The 17333-nt window shown below is 45.4% G+C and overlaps 5 protein-coding genes across 5 annotated transcripts; all 5 read left to right on the forward strand.

The window, feature by feature from the left end:
• Positions 1–1877: 1877 nt before the first annotated feature.
• EDB91DRAFT_1240241 (uncharacterized protein) lies at positions 1878–2732 on the forward strand (the record flags this gene model as incomplete). The annotated part of the gene is made up of 3 exons (XM_041321987.1): positions 1878–2151; positions 2188–2431; positions 2471–2732. 3 exons carry the CDS (start codon positions 1878–1880, stop codon positions 2730–2732), a joined length of 780 nt encoding a protein of 259 aa, XP_041169559.1.
• A 1986-nt stretch (positions 2733–4718) lies between these two features.
• On the forward strand, positions 4719–5453 carry EDB91DRAFT_1064017 (uncharacterized protein; the record flags this gene model as incomplete). The annotated part of the gene is made up of 1 exon (XM_041314651.1): positions 4719–5453. A coding segment is annotated over one exon (735 nt), but the record flags the coding sequence as incomplete, so codon positions are not given.
• Positions 5454–10188: 4735 nt separating this feature from the next.
• On the forward strand, positions 10189–10416 carry EDB91DRAFT_1064018 (uncharacterized protein; the record flags this gene model as incomplete). Its single annotated transcript, XM_041314652.1, has 1 exon — positions 10189–10416. A coding segment is annotated over one exon (228 nt), but the record flags the coding sequence as incomplete, so codon positions are not given.
• Positions 10417–11097: 681 nt separating this feature from the next.
• Positions 11098–11751, forward strand: EDB91DRAFT_1064023 (uncharacterized protein; the record flags this gene model as incomplete). The annotated part of the gene is made up of 1 exon (XM_041314655.1): positions 11098–11751. A coding segment is annotated over one exon (654 nt), but the record flags the coding sequence as incomplete, so codon positions are not given.
• Positions 11752–15618: 3867 nt separating this feature from the next.
• On the forward strand, positions 15619–16812 carry EDB91DRAFT_1240243 (uncharacterized protein; the record flags this gene model as incomplete). The annotated part of the gene is made up of 5 exons (XM_041321988.1): positions 15619–15639; positions 15695–15910; positions 15976–16270; positions 16292–16352; positions 16428–16812. 5 exons carry the CDS (start codon positions 15619–15621, stop codon positions 16810–16812), a joined length of 978 nt encoding a protein of 325 aa, XP_041169563.1.
• Between the last annotated feature and the right edge of the window lie 521 nt (positions 16813–17333).

A 17333-nucleotide genomic window follows, 5' to 3' on the forward strand; every position in this document is an offset into this window, starting at 1 on the left:
AGAACCCCATCAAACTGAATCACAATCCAATACCTGCAGCACTTGAGAGCAACACCAACACCCCCACCAACCATCACAACTGCAAAAACAAAAACACGCCCAAACGTAAAACAACAGCCCTCAAACAATAATAAAAACACAAAAACTCCCCCAACACGAACAACGAAACTCTGAGAGCCCTACCCAGAAATGAAACTGCAGACACCACAATGAACCCACAAGTATACTGACCCCTCAGAACAAAAACTCCTCACCCCAACACCCCAAACTAAACACACAGAAAAACCCATCGAAAAAGACTCTAATAATCACTAATACTGTGATATCATCCAATCACGAGCCTAATAAACATGCACACGTATAAAACCCTGCAAGAACAAACTGAAATGACCCTGACTGACAAAACAAACCCGCAATAACCACTAAAATTGTGGTATACAGACTAACACACTGCCCAATGCCAACTAAACCTCCCATGATATGTCAGATCAACAACACTCCACCGCCCCCAAAACCCCTAACAGGGAAAACACCTCCTAACCACCGAGATAAACCAACCTGACCTGCCCTATCCCCAGAACCTCGACAAATATAAAAACCTAGTCGACACCCCATCCAACACCCAGCAAAACATGAGAGATACCCAGCCATCCTCCATCAAATCCCTCTCTCAATCCCTCTGCCCATACCCCAACAATACACGCCCCAACCCCTCCACCCCACACACTGGGCCGCTCTTCTTCCTGCAAAATGTTCTCTGTGAAGACAACAACATGGATCTCCATCCCAATGAAGAACCCACCTTGCAAACACCTCCCTCCCCCACATCACCCACCTCCCCACCTACCCCAACTCCCACTGCGAGAACACTTCATGCACCCCCCCCTCCTATAATCCCCATTACCATGTCAGACCCACAGCCCCCCACAACTAAGGATGCCCACCCCGTAGAAGGGAGCAACCTAGCTGTATCAATCCATGCGCCCAATGCACCAGCGGAAGACCATAACATGCGCTCAACTTCTCACCATCTGAGGAAGACCAGGCCATCCTGGCCCACATTGCCCTCAAGGCCATCCTGGCCGGGCCTGAAACTCAATGTAACGTGAAATGTTGACCTATAAGACAGGTTCAAAGGAGACACGAACTGTCACCAGAAAGACTATCGCCCACATCTACTGATCATGAAAACAAGACAGGAAAGCGAAAGTTGTCTCACCACACATGGTGTATACCAGACCACAGAAACCTATTCAGGTTCAAACGAGCCGTGCCGAGAGGCTGAAGTTTTCACTAGTAGATGATACAAATGTTTTGGGCACTCAATATCCCTCAAAAATGCTAACATAGTCCACTGACAACTGACCAGGATACGCCAGTCCTAAGCTACGACATGATCGTAAGATAGCATTAGTAACACAATCACGCAAAACCCTCAACACAACGTGCCCCCTCAATATGGTCTTTTTTCTGGTTTTGGTGCTTGCCCCCTGAGGCAAGGAGGAGGGCTGCCTCAAACCACTGGGAGGCCCTCTGATGACCCTCCTCAGGGTTTCAGAAGTGGAAACGCCCAACACCAAGGGCAACAACACCCCCAAAACTCAAATAACATAATCCCCCCCCAGCCCCAACAGGCACATGAACCAACAAGACTAAGCAACACAAACACAAGCAAGAAAACGAGAGTGAACATAACCATAGGCACTCTCAACATCAAAGGATGCGCATCCAACAAACTAGGCCCAGGCCAAGTATCTAAATGGCCTGCTGTCAATCAAACCATGCAAGAAAAGAAGATCGGCATACTCTGCCTCCAGGAAACCCACCTAACCACAGAACACCAAACCCAGATAGAAACACTGTTCTGGAGAAGACTAATGGTCCTAAACACAAATGACCCCACCCGCCCTGGAAACTCAGCCGGAGTAGCTTTTGTCCTAAACAAAGAACTCACCAATACCGCCTCAGCCAAAATGAAGACTCTAATCCCAGGACACGCAGCCACACTCTCCCTAAAATGGCACAATAATGAAAACATAAACATCCTAAACGTATATGCACCAAACAACACAAGTGAACACCCCTCCTTCTGGGAAAAAGTAAAAACAGAATGGCAAAGATGCGACATTGGACAAATAGACCTCATGGCGGGTGACTTCAACCTCACAGAAGACCCCATCGACTGAGCACCCACCCACCTCGATAATGAAAGAGCAATAGACGCCCTGAGAGACCTGAGATCAGCTCTAAACATGCAAGATACATGGCGGATGTCATACCCCCAACACAGAATATTCATGTTCAGCAGCAACCACAATACCCTGTCCTGCCTAGATAGAATATTCTTGTCAGATAAACACACTGAGAGCCTTATAAACTGGGACTCACAAATTTGCCAAATCCCTACCGACCACCACATGGTCACGGTAAGGTTTGCACCACCAAACCTCCCACACATTGGTACCGGCAGATGGTCATGGCCAATGGGAATAATATCAGATGACACACTTCAAAAAAACATCATCACATTAGGTATTGAAACACAACAAAAAATAATAGAGAACGAACAAAGGAATGAGGATGCAAACCCCCAAATAATCTGGGAAAAATTCAAAGACGACATGATCAACCTTGCTAAAAAAAACCGCAAAGACCCACCTCGCCAGAATCAACCAACATATAAAGCGACTGACAAAAGACCTACAGAAAACATTGAACATCAGAGATATTGACACGTCAGAGGACATGAGACTGAATAGAATCATACTGGAAAAAGAAATCAAACATCTACAAAAAAAAGATACAAAAATGCAAACCTTAGAGCATGGGCCCAATGGGTGAAACACAGCAAGACGATAAGTAAATACTGGTCCAAAGTGAACAGTCAAAAGACACCGAGAGATACCATTAACAGACTAAACATACCTAACACCAATAGATACACAACAAAGTCTGAGGAGATGGCCAAAACCGCCAGAGACTATCACGACAAAATTCAACAGCAGGAAACATCAGAACAAAACAAATGCACCAGACAAGAAGCAAAAACAGCATTGATGAGAGAAATACCAGAAACACAAAAACTCAACACACCAACAAGCAAAATGCACGGACCACTACAAGAAGACCACATCCTGAACGCACTTCTATCATCAAAATCGGGAAGTGCAGCCAGCATAGATGGAATCCCATATGAAGTATGGAAAAACCTAAATGAAAAACAATCAAACTTCACACTAGGCTGGATGTGCCCAATCTATATAAAAAAGACCGCAATATGATCGAGAACTATCGCCCAATCACACTACTAAACACAGACTATAAAATCTTCACTAAAGCACTTGCAATACATCTCGCAAAAGAAATACATACCCTGATACACCCCAACCAAAGTGGGTTTATCCCAAAAAGATCCATCTTTGACCCAATAAGACTAGCACAGACAATGATGGCCTATGCAGACCTGATGGAAGAAAATGGGGCGATAATAGCACTCGACCAAGAAAAGGCCTATGACAAAGGAAAACACAACTACCTTTTTGAAACCCTCGAAACCTTCAAACTACCACAAATCTTCGTCAACACAGTAAAGAACCTATATAAGTCGGCATATGCACAGGTAGCCATAAACGGCTTCCTCAGCTCACCCTTCAGAGTCACAAGAGGGGTGCGTCAAGGTGACCCCCTATCATGCCTGTTATTTGATTTAGCCATAGAGCCACTCACATGCGCAATCTGCAACTCAACTAAAATCAGAGGATATGAGGTCCCCGGCATACCAGACAGTGTAGTAGTCACCATGTACACAGACAACACTACAATCTATCTATCCCAAGCGGATAGATACACAGACCTAGAAGAAATTCTACAGCACTGGTGCCTAGCATCAGGCGCCAAATTTAACCTAGAAAAAACAGAAATATTACCTATTGGAACAGCCGACCACAGATCAAATGTAATACACACACATAAAATAAACACCCTGGATGAACTGTGGCAAGAACCAATCAAAATCGCAAAAGACAGAAGTCCAATAAGAACCCTCAGTGCATGGATAGGTAATAACATAGAAAATGCAACATCCTGGGAGCCTGTACTAGGAAAGATTGAGAAAAACCTCGCGCGCTGGAACAAATGCCACCCCACCTTAGACGGGAAAAGACTCATTACTCAAATGGTTGTCAGGGGGATGACCCAATTCCTGACAAAAGCACAAGGAATGCCCCAACAAATAGAAAACACTATATCAAAAATAATCAAAAACTTCATATGGGACGGGAAAAAAAACCTCACCTATTAGCCTGGAAAGACTGGAACGCCCCATATCTAAAGGGGGCATCAACCTACTAAACATCAACACGAGAAACGAAGCAATAGACATCATATGGCTAAGCTCCTACATGGACATTTCAACGTCATGCCCAACATGGGCCTCTGTAACTGACAATATAATTAACACCTTGAAACCAAGTGGGACCAAGAATGATGCAGACCTAATCCCCTTCCTAACATCATGGAATCTGCCTGTCCAAGGCCCAAAAGCCAATAAATTACCGAAACAAATAACAAACATGCTCAAAGCTGCCTGCAAACACAACATAAGTTTCGCACTGCTAAAAATATCCAAAGACCTCAAGGATCAACTGCCAGCATGGGTACACCTAGGAGCACCCCAAAAAACATACCATAAAACAAAGAATGAATGCCTAAAATGAACCCACAAAGTCGAGTCCATCAAAGACATAAGATCAACCTCAGTGAGACTCCTAGAAAGAAGGCAACACCGCACACACCACAACTGCACATGTACCGAATCCTCCAATGACAGAACAGCTGGATGCAAGAACCTGCACAAATGCACAACAACCGCTAGAAAGATACTAGATAACCTCCTCCCGAAATTCAATCCAAACACATCGCCTAAGAAAGATGACTTAACACTAACACACCAAAGACTAGAGAAAAATGCACAAGCAATGAGACAACAACAAGGCGAGATCCTCTTCAACCCATCGGTAACAGAAAAGAACAACCTATCTGAATGCTTCCACATTTTTGTTGACCCGGAAAGAGAAATCCAATTACCAGCATATAGACTTAAGATCCCTGCAATGAGAAGATTAATGAACAACAACAAAGTAGTGATATACACAGACGAATCCTGCACCAACAACGGAAAAGAAAATGCAAGATGCGGCGGTGGAATATGGGTAGAAGAGAACCACCCGCTAAACCGTGCAATCAGAATCCCCGGCCCAGACCAGTCAAACCAAGTAGGGAAAATAGCAGCTGTGCTAGTGGCACTACAAACAATAAGTCTGACAACTCCAATAACAATTATCACCGACTCACACTACATTATTAATGGAATGACCTCTGTTAGGTACCGTGCCGACTCAGGAAGCAGAGGGGTCGGGGCTTGGCTTCAGCTCTTGCGCTGTGCCCTTAGCTGAGTATGTGCCCCAAATTTGGAGTGGGTCCGACATTGTCCAACAATAGGACGAGTGGACCGCTTGGGTCCGCTTTGAGGGTCGGGGAGTAAGAGTTACTAGCAGCAGGCCGACTAGGAGCGGAGCTGTCATATACCTGATCCGACCGCTCCGATATTGATATCCACTCCGCTTTCCGACCCCCTCCGCTCCATCCATCCTCTGCTCCATGCTATCACAAGCCCGCATTCCACCCTGCACTTCCGCTCAACCGCTCAACCGGTCCCCTTCCATAATCTCTCCATTCAACTGGATCTCTTTCCCCTTTTAGATATATACTTTCCCCTTTGGTACATAAACCCTTACTTCCAGATCACCGGTATTTCCTATTACCGCTCGATCACTGATCTGACGCGTACATATTGATATCCGCTCCGACTTATGTCTTCGCCTGTGTAAAGCACTTACAAACTATATCCTTGGTACATAGCTTTACAACATAGTTATCCTGGTCACTGCCTCATACATAGTAGTATATAACATATCATGTACTTAGATATTTTCCTTAGTCTTAATATTACTTGTCTTCTTGCAGTTACCTCTTGTGAGAATTCTCAGTAGGACCTTGCCTCCTCTGGACACAAGTCTCAACTTGCTGTCACCTCCGACCCTCCGCTCTGACTTAGAGCCGTGCTCTAAGTCTTTCCCTTATACTCTGCCCCTATCAACTATCCTCCCTTGTCCCTCCACATTATCCTCTGCCTTTCCCACCCCTACCAAACATTCCCCTGCTCCTATCCACCCTCCACATCACTCCCCGCCTTCTCTGCTCCGCTCCTAGTCGGCCCGCCGCTAGTAGCTCTTACTCCCTGACCCTCCAAGCGGACCAAAGCAGTCCACTCGTCCTACTGTCGGACAACGTCGGACCCACTCCAAATTCAGGGCACGTACTTGGCTAAGGGCGCAGCACAAGAGCTGAAGCCAAGCCCTGACCCCTCTGCTTCCTGAGTCGGCACGGTACCTAACAGGAGCGGAGAAGGTGGGGAGTGATGTGGAGGGTGGACAGGAACAAGGGGAATGTTTGGTAGGGTCGGGGAAGGTGGAGGATAATGCGGAGGGACAAAGGAGAATATTTGATAGGGGCGGAGTAATAAGGGAAAGACCTAGAGCACGGCTCTAAGTCAGAGCGGAGGGTCGGAGGTGACAACAAGTTGAGACTTGTGTCCAGAGGAGGCAAGGTCCTACTGAGAATTCTCACAAGTAGTAACTGCGAGAAGACAAGTAATATTAAGACTAAGGAAAATATCTAAGTACATGATATGTTATATACTTCTATGTATGAGGCAGTGACCAGGATAACTATGTTGTAAAGCTATGTACCAAGAATATAATTTGTAAGTACTTACACAGGTGAAGACACAAGTTAGAGCGGATATCAATATGTACGCGTTGGATCAGTGATCAAGCGGTAATAGGAATTACCGGTGATCCGGAAGTAAGGGTTTATGTACAGAAGGGGAAAGTATATATCTAAAAGGGGAAAGAGGTCCAGTTGAATGGAGATGTTATGGAAGGGGACCGGTTGAGCGGTTGAGCAGAAATGTAGGAGCGGATGCGGATGATGATTGGGCGGAGCAGAGGATGAATGGAGCGGAGGTGATCAGAAAGTGGAGCAGATCTTGATATTAGAGCGGTCAGATCAGGTATATGACACCTCCCGCCTCACTACCTGGGAAGACCAAGGATGGATCGACATCACAAATAAACAACTATTCAGGGCCATCTCATACCAACTATGGTGGCAATCAGCCCCAACTGCCTTCCAATGGATAAAAGGCCATAGTGGAAACCTAGGAAATGAAAAAGCAGACCAATTAGCTAATGAAGGCACACAAAAAAATGAATATGACGACATCAAAACCTACATCCCAATAAACTTCGACCTTCAAGGCATGAAGCTAACAGCCATCTCACAACAACTGGCATACAAAGGAATCATGGAAAAAACACACCTAGAATACAAAAGATCAACCCTATCCCTACTTGACATCACCCGATATGCTGTACAAAATGTGTCATCTATGCTTGAGTCTGATAAAAGCATATGGACCAGCTGCCGAAATGAAGACCTTCAAAAAAAAATACAAATGTTCATATTTAAAATGCTCAACAACTGCATACTGCATAGGGGACTTCTGGATGAAGATCCCAAACCTCGAACAACAAGCAAGATGCCAACACTGCGGCAAAAACCCAGAATCTATGGAACATATATTAATCACCTGCAAAAACCTGGAAAAAAAGAGAATATGGGAACTAGCAAAAAGTGTGTGGCCCGAAAAAACACAAACAATGGCCAACCCCCACTCTAGGACTTGTCCTGGGGTGTGGCGCAATCACCTTCCTGCATACCCCAAATGAAAATGACAACAACAAAGAAAATGTGAAGAAAGCTGCGAATAAAAAGGGGGGCAGCTAGACTACTCCGCATCCTAATCTCGGAATCAGCATACCTCATCTGGACCCTGAGATGCGAAAGAGTAATCAAAGAAACATCACACAGCAATGAAGCTATCACAAAATGATGGACCAACACAATAGACAGAAGACTACAACTAGATAGAGCAATAGCGAGCAAGGACAGAAGAAGTCAGAAAGCAATAACGCAAGTCTGCAACACATGGAACAATATAATCAAAACAAACACAAACACACCCCTACAAAAAGACTGGGTGACAACCCTAGAGGTTTTAGTGGGTATTAAGCTACCCAGGCCCCCTGCAGAACGAGGATACCAGGTAGCGTACAGAGCCCCACACTACTCTATGACAATAGAGTGTGCATTAGTAGCATTTTTTCTTGGATGACACCCCATAGTGTCGCTATAAGCGTTTTATGTAGAGCCAGATAGGTGTCGGTTGCTATATAATAAACTCGCTTTTCCAAAAAAAAAAAAAAAAAAAGAAAAGAAACTGAATGATACAGTTCAATTCATATCTGAATGGTATAGATAATAACATCGAGTGCGCAACTACTCATGTCCAGATGCATGTCTAGCTACATATGAACAAACATCACATTGTCTCACATGTCCTTGCCTTCTTTGCTGCATCTGGTAGTGTTATCAATCAAGGTGAGTTTTGCATCCAAGCTATGATATATTAATGCAAACTCAACTGCGCAATAGTAATCAACACTCGTAATAATCCATGTGGAATCCTTGTGCCCCCACTTATATGGCTTATTGTGGCTCATGGTGCGAAACACAGCACCTGCTCTTTTTTCTTGCTCTCGTCCATTGCCATTCCGCAACTGTTGTCCTATGGCCAGCGGCAAGAAGAAGACTTGGAGTACTAATTGTGGCTGGTGGTGGACAGAATTTACAGAACACCCCAGCTATAAGAGTTCAGAACCGACATCAATGATGCAGCAGAAGGCTAAAGTAATCTGCACCAGACAGCTCAAGTATTGCGTTATGGCAGAGCGGGCTCGTGATGAACTTGAGGTACAGTTTGGATCGCGGGATCATGTATGAGATGAGCAGGCGATTAAGGGAGCAGGTAAGCTTAAATTGTACCATCTATTTATTTCTAACACTTTCTATTGTAGTGTGGGCTACTGGCCAGCATGATCCGCAACAGATTTGGCATGTCAGTCATCCAAAAACACTCATGATGCATATCTGGGACTGTGAGCTACATATGGAGAGTGTTCAGTCACGTGTGTGAGGTGACCTTGTAGCGCATGGCTCACCCAACAAATCTACTCGCTCCAATCAAGTGATGCAACCCATGGCGGTACATGCTACACTGTCCATGCCTCAGTTGCACAACAATTCTTCTCAGATTGTGGGACTGTCCTCAGCTCCACATTCACCAGCTCTCAGTCTCTTTATTCCAGGTCTTTTGGTGCTGTCTCCAATTGCCAGTGGCTCTTCAGGCTTGTTATCTTTACCGAGCCTGCTGGCATTTGATTCTCATGCACCCAGTCCCACAATTTCTGATATCATGCTCCTTTTGCTTCCGTCAAAGCGCCAGTGCCTGACCAATTCAGGTACATATTGCTCTGTTTTGCAGCCTGTTGCTGCTGGATCTGTCTTGTCACCATTTGTCAGAGCTCACTGGTCAACCAGCCAAACTTGGACCAATGCTGATCAAGCAGATTTGGAAGCAGGGTTAGCATGGGTAACTGTGAGTGCAGGATTGCCACTGCGATGGGTTGAAAATCCAGAGTGGTTGAGACTTTGTGATAGGTTTATTCTTTGAGCGAAAGCACCGTCGGCGAAGGTTCTTATGAAACATGTCATGCCTCAAGTCCTTCATGGTATCAAAGCCACTGTGAAAGAAGAATGTTGTGGTGCAGTCGGAACACTGCAATGTGATGGCTGGACTGGTGAGAATAGCCATCATTTGCTTGGTTTCATGATGACCGTAAAATGAAAGGTAAGCTGTGGACATTTTTATGACCTTTAAACTAACTGCTTTGTCTTACAAGCTGCATGCTGTCCATGTTCACGATGCATCTGGTGACTCACGCAATGCTGAAGAACTCCTGAAGCAGATTATTGAATCAATCAATCAAGTTGAGAGCAAGTGGGGAGTGATTATTATTGCACGTACTACTGATGCATCTGGAGAATCTTGTAAGGCTTGGCGACTCCTTCGCACCAAATTTCCGCACTTGGTAACACCTGACTGCCTAGCTCATCAGGTAGGTCATTGATGTGAGAATAGTATGTGAGTTAGCTTCATCTATTTTACAGTTCAACCTTATTGTGGGGGATCTCTTCAAAGCCAAGGATGGCTATGGGCAGTATGGTGACCTCGCACAGGAGTTGATTACATGGCTTCATAGCAAAACCCACATTCTTGCACTCCTTCACGAATTGCAAATGTCGACCATGGAAAAGACATTGGCCATCATTTGTGCTGTTCTTACTCGATGGTTGTCACATTATTTAGCATACTGGCGACTTTTAGATGTTTGACCATCACTAGAGCTATTGATAGCAAAGCACGAAGCAGAGATACGGTCTACAGGTAATGCTTGTTCACGAGCAAAGACCTCAGCCACCATTGCAACAATCAAAAATCCAACATTCTGGCATGCAATGGCTCGGTGGGGATATTTCCTTTTTCCTTGGGACATAATGTAATTTTGACTAACATTGCACTACCATTTAGATGGAAAAACCTTTTGGAGCCAATTGCCCTGATGATGAATGTTCACCAAGCTGCCCACTTGAAACCTGAGCATATTCCAATCTCATTTGGGTTTCTCTACTACCGCTACTCAAGAGTTGGTGACGAATCTGACCTTGTGGCTTGAAATGCAGTCTTGGAGAGTGCTGAGCATCACTGGGCTCAAGTTGATCAAGAAGTTTTCATTGCTGCTGTTATTGTTGACCCACTCTACAAAGACAAACCATTCAAAAATATTCCTCTGACAACATGTGCTGGGCTAATGTCCCTCTTCAGTCGCCTCTGGACACATTTTTATGGTGGAGTGCCACCACTTGAGCTTTTTACAGATCTCGATAACTATTTAAAAAGTTCGCCTGAATTCCAGCCACTTGACATATATATGCAAATATTAGTATCTCGAGCGAAGGACCAGGTAATTCATCTACTACAGCTGTGTTCCTCCACGTCTGACCTATTTCTGCATACAGGGCACATCAGTTGATCCTCTTGATATTTGGGATGGATTTTTGCACAGCAGCTCTGAAATCAAGCCCCTCCAGAAAATTGCTCAGCAAATTCTCTCCATTTGTCCAAATTCTGCTTCATGCAAGCGTCTTTTCAGCATCTTCAGTGCAATCCTCACAAAATGGCAAGATCAACTTTCCACCCAGAATCTTATGCTACTTGCAGAGTTGAAGATGTACCTCCATAAGGAACATGTTCACAAAGAATCTGTCAGGAAGTGGCTCAAACGGCGCTACTGCCAGAATACCACCAAGGTCAACCCTGCGGAGGATGATACAAATCCCTTTGGCGGTCCCCAGCAGACAGGTAGCAAAGTTGATGAGCACAAAGGGCTACACCAAATTGCCACACACTTGATTCAAGCTGTCAAGGATGAGGAGTCATTCACAACCTCCAAGATTATGGAGGTAGTTGCTAATCCTTCAGACTTCCAGCGAGTTCCTATCAAAGATCTCTTTGATTTCTCTCGTGCTCAAGATTGGCTAGGATCTTTCTACCAAACGGCCATTCAAGGCTTAGATGCTGAGATTAAGTTATACAAGCTGTTGGATTTGGATGCCAACGGTATTGACAATGCAGAATTTCCTCAGGCAGATGACCTTTTGTATGAGTAAGATTTAGCGAGTTCTCAGTTAGGCAGGCCTTAGCCAATCAGATATGATTATATAATGTTTTCCCTTGGACTCCTGGTACCATAGCTATTCACATTCACCGACTTTTGTGAATGTTCGGTGACCGGCCAAACACTGCACAGACAACTGAATGAATAAGAATGTCTTGCTTGTGGCCTCACTTCAGTTGAGAGACACTAATTTTGTGAGCAAGGGAAATGCGAATGGATGCAGTATTTGAAGGGCCAATGGTGTGCCAGGCATGCTGGCGGGAATCTCCACCAGCTAGCTTTTCACACAGACTGGGCATCTGAGATACGCACAAAGTTCTGCCTCATTTTTCCATATCTAAATGCTCAGATGGTTGGTGTACACGTGTGATTGGTGCTAATATAAGGCAGCAAGTTTGTATTGTACAATCTTGATAAAATTTTCCCTCCTAACATGCCAACGATAAGGGGATTCCAAGATGATGAAGGACGAGACTGGTGGTGAAAATATTTTGACACCCACCCCTTATATTCTCAGAAAGCTGATGAGTCATATGCAAACCCCAAGGAAAGACGTCCAAAGGTGATGTGTAAATTGTGTTGGACTGCACAGATCATCGACGAGCAGCATTGCAATTGGGATGCACTGCAACAGGGGCATATCAATGAAGTACAAACACAGGACCAGATTCTGACATCAAGTGTGTCCTCAACTGATCTTCCCCGAATTTTGGCTTACTTCCTCCTTATTAAAGTGTGGGCACATGAAAAGGCCAAGGGACAACTTGAAAATTGTCCATGGATTCAAGGATGGCCTGAGACCATGTGCACTCATTTAAAAAATTGCCAGAGACAGCCAGAGGATGTGCATGAACAGGCATATGCATTATGTGTTTCATGCAGTTGGATAAAAGGCCCACCAGGTGCTCGTAGTATCAGCCTAAACACCCCCTCCAGCAGGTGGTTGGTCTTCCACTGCAGACACTGCCAAATCTTCACTTTCATGGTGCAGGGATGAATCGTGACATAGTGTCATGAATTCCTAATACAAACCATTTTTCATTTCTCGGTTTTCCTTCGGCTACTTCCAGTAACCAAACCAGTCACATGACTCCCTACACTTTTACACTTTCACACCATCACCAAATCACCTCTTCACCACTTCACATTTCACCTATCACATCTCCGATCAGATCCCCTATGCCCAGGGCTAGAACCATTCCATTACCAATCACTTAATCTCTGCTATGACCTCATCACTTATATATCATGACATCATCATATGTCATCTGCACTATTGTACGACTCTTTTCCCATTGGCTGATTTGTTTCATACTCAGTTATCTCCAATTCAATGTTATGTATATAGTCTAGGTAATTAGTGTAGTTACTCCTTAGACTTAACCTCTTTGTTCCTACCCAGTGTAAACTCAGACGTTCACTCTCAATACTATCATCTTTCTCTTAACTTGACGAGTCCTAGTGGTTGTGTGAAACCTTTGCCATTTGATGAACATTGATCATAACACATAGACTCCATGTCCACAAGCCAATTTTGTGTTCCTCCTTTGTTCTCATTGAGTTTTCCCTTGGCCAGTGGGTCCGGGATGAATTCCGCCCCTCAGGCTAGTACTAGTGCGAGTAATTGGCAAGCACTGACACCAAACTATCAGCCAGGCTCAGTACTGCTGCAATATACCCAATCACTATATTTTAGCGCCCACTCGCTGTATCCACGGTCCAATACTCCAATGTCCAACTTGTCATCAGCATCTGAGTCACCAATCGGACTATCACTTCCACTGGCACATAGCATGTCAAACAGCCTCACACCAATTCTGTTCACAGATGCAGCACATACTTTCCCCTTCGGTACATAGACCCTTATTTCCAGATCACCAGTAATTCCTATTACTGCTCGATCACTGATCCAACACGTACATACTGATATCCGCTCCGACTTATGTCTTCGCCTGTGTAAGTACTTACAAATTATATCCTTGGTACATAACTTTACAACATAGTTATCCTGATCACTGCCTCATACATAGAAGTATATAACATATCCTGTACTTAGATATTTTCCCCAGTCTTAATATTACTTGTCTTCTTGCAGTTACTACTTGTGAGAATTCTCAGTAGGACCTTGCCTCCTCTGGACACAAGTTTCACCTTGTTGTCACCTCCGACCCTCTGCTCCAACTTAGAGCCGTGCTCTAAAGTCTTCTCTTTACTTCTCCACCCCTATCAAGTATTCCCCCTGCTCCTTTCTGCCCTCCACATTATCCTCCGCCTCCTCTGCTCCTATCAAGCATTTCCCCAGCCCCTTTCCACCCTCCCCATTATCCTCCGCCTTCTCCACCCCACTCCTAGTCAGTCCACCGCCATTAAGACCGTGCTCAGTGGTAAAGCGGAGTCTGAGGGGCTTGGCTTCAGCTCATATGCTGCGCCCCTTACCTGAGTACATGCCCCTAATTTTGGAATGTAGTCCGACACAAATTCTAAGGGTTCTGACAGGACGTCGGAATGGGGGTCCTCTGAAGGAGGACCGACGGACTACTAGGTGAGCGTGGGAAAGTCGGGCAGGGTTGTTCCGCATGACAGGAGGGAAGCAGGAGATCACTGTGGTTGGAACCAACAGTAGAAGCGGAGCGGAAGGAACTGCTTGAACGAAGTCCGAAGCAGAGCGGAACGGAGGGGACGGATGCAAGAGTGCAGGGTCTAGTTCTGATGCATGGGAAGTCGGAGAAGTGGGGACGGAGGAACGGGGGGAATGGAGGAGCGGGGGAACAAGGGAATAGGGGAACGGGGAACGGGGGAACGGGGGAACGGGGGAACGGGGGATCGAGGAGGAGGATCGGAGGATCGGAGGATCGAGGATGGAGGATCGGAGGATCGGGTGGGAGGATGGAGGATCGGAGGATCGGAGGATGGAGGATCGGAGGATGGCCGACCTAGGGAGTCAATCCCCTAGGCCAGTTTTAACAGGAGTTGACTAGGATCAGGCCCAAGTCAGAGAACAGAAGAGCAGGGCTTAGAAAAGGTAATATTCAGACTGAGTATCTACAGACAAATGTACATATGTTTATATACTCTAAGTGATGAGCATAGCATAGCAGAAGGCTATGTGCTGAGTGTACAGGAATACAATGGGATGACTGAGACGTACGAGAATAAGGCTCGGGGAACAGTATGTACGCGACAGATCAGAATCAGCTAGGGTATAGGGATTACCAGTGATCTGAAAAGTGGAACTATGATACTAAATGGGGATAGGACCAGTTGAGTGGTTCCTAGTCTAGGAGTGGACCGGTGAGGCGGTCGGACAGACTAATAGTCGGGTGGGGGAATACAAGCAGAACTGAAGGATCCACGCGGGTCGGAAAAGCGGAGGGAGTGGGAGTAGGATCAGGGTGGACCAATAGGGTGGAGGAGCAGGAACCCCAGATAGGGTCGGATGGAAGGGGTATGGGGTCGGAGGACATAGGGGTAGTGTTGGAAGAGTGGAATGGGGTCGGGTGGAGGTAGCAGGGCTAATCCTGCTGAGATGCACTTCATGCATTGTCAGGGAAGGAGGAATGGAGCAGACGGGGAAACAGGGGGTCGGACCAGCAGTAGGGATGCTTATAGGTGGTACTGGGGGTACTTCGGATCCAGGTATATGACAGCTGCTAGTAGCTCTTACCACCCGACCCTCAAAGCGGACCTAAGTGGTCCACTCGTCCTATCGTCGGATAACGTCAGACCCACTCCAAATTCGGGGCACATACTCGGCTAAGGGCACAGCGCAAGAGCTGAAGCCAAACCCCAACCCCTCTGCCTCTTGAGCCGGCACAGTACCTAACAGACTGGAGGAAACTTTTGCCATTTGATTGCATTTATGATAACTGCAAAATGTGAAGTAGGTGCCTAGCAAGTCTTTAATCTTGATGATGCTTCTCAATAGTGTCTAACAGGTTCATACTGTTCGCATAACAGATGTCTCTTTAGAGCAGAAAACAGCTGACCATCTCAAAATGCTCATCCTCGAGGTGGTTAAGGAAGTAGAAGTGAAATGGAAAGCTACAATTGTAGCTATCACATCAGATGCTTCAGGTGAATCCTGGGCAGCCATAAAACAGCTCGTAGATGAATTTCCATGGTTTGTTGCCCCTGACTGTTTTGCTCACCAAGTAAGAATATTCATATACACTACATCTCTGTCTTGAAGACTCATCTCTGAGGCTCGATCTTCCAGGTTAATCTAGTTGTTGGTGATTATTACAAAGTGCCTTCAACATCACTGTTCCTACAGTATATGAAGAAGGCCACTGACCTTATTACCTGGCTTCGGAGCAAGACAATGGTCTTGTCTATGCTCAGGGACATACAAAAGGCCCTGAATGCTGCAAATCCATCTCAAATGCAACAGGTTCTCAGCATAATCCATGCAGTGCTGACATGCTGGACAGCACATTATCTGGCATTTAGGTGTCTACTTGATTTGAGAACTACCCTTGATATCCTTGCCAAACAGGAAAGGGACCACAGCAGTGATGCAAAAATAGTGACAGGTGATGCCACATCTCGATGTAAAGCACAGGAGATGTTAGAATTGATTGAAGATCCTTTGATGTGGCATGTCCTAGCAAAATACTACTCATCAGCCGCTTTAACTGGCTTGTATTGACTTCTTCCTTTTCTCATCAGAATGCTTACTCATATTGGACCACTCGCCTTGGCCATAAATTTTGCTCAGGCTGCACATTGTTGCCTAGATGAAGTCTTGATCATCCTTGGATATCTTGTATCAAGATATCAAGATTTATTAAACATGATGACTTCCACCAATGATCAAATTGGACTTCATGCAATCATTAACTCACTGGAGAAGTGCTGGAGCAAGAGCGATCAAACAGTTTTCATTGCGGCAGTCATTCTCAACCCCCTCTACAAGGCCAAACCATTTGCACAAATCTGTCAATTCACAACTGCTGGCATCACCTCATTATTGCTCAAACTTTGGCAGCGATTTCAGTCCACCCCAGCCCCAGAATCACTTCATCAAGAGATTATCAATTATCTGCAGGATTGAGGTGATTACACTGGCTTCTCTGAGTTGGCTGAAGGTGAACATGTTAAGGTCGTGCTCAAGGGAAAGGTAACTCAAAGGGCTTCGGCTTCAGCTCGTGCGCTGTGCCCCTTACCTGAGTACATGCCCTTAATTTCCGAGAGGCACAGGGGAAGTCCGATGGAAGTTTGGGTAGGTCTGGAGGTCAGATGCAGGGGGAGTTTGGTGGAACTCCGGAAGACTAGAAATGAACAGAGTAAGGCTACTGCAGACAAGTCTGGAGTAGAAGGGGAATAGATTTGGACTACCCTAAGGTAGAGCTGGAGATATAGTCCTAAGGATTAACCCTAAGACTCGGAGTTGGACAAGAGATGAGACTCAAGTCCGGAGAAGCAGGAATGAGCAGAACTAAGATGATATTCGAACTGAGGAGTACTGGAGTGTTACAGGAGTTTATATACTGTAGGTATCATGTAAGTAAATCAGTCAGCAAAGTAAAAGCTATGTCCGAAGCATGTGGAAAGTCTATTAGTAAGTATAACAGA

Source organism: Suillus paluster, assembly GCF_016628075.1.
Source record: "Suillus paluster strain FC165 chromosome Unknown EDB91scaffold_176, whole genome shotgun sequence".
Taxonomy (NCBI): domain Eukaryota; kingdom Fungi; phylum Basidiomycota; class Agaricomycetes; order Boletales; family Suillaceae; genus Suillus; species Suillus paluster.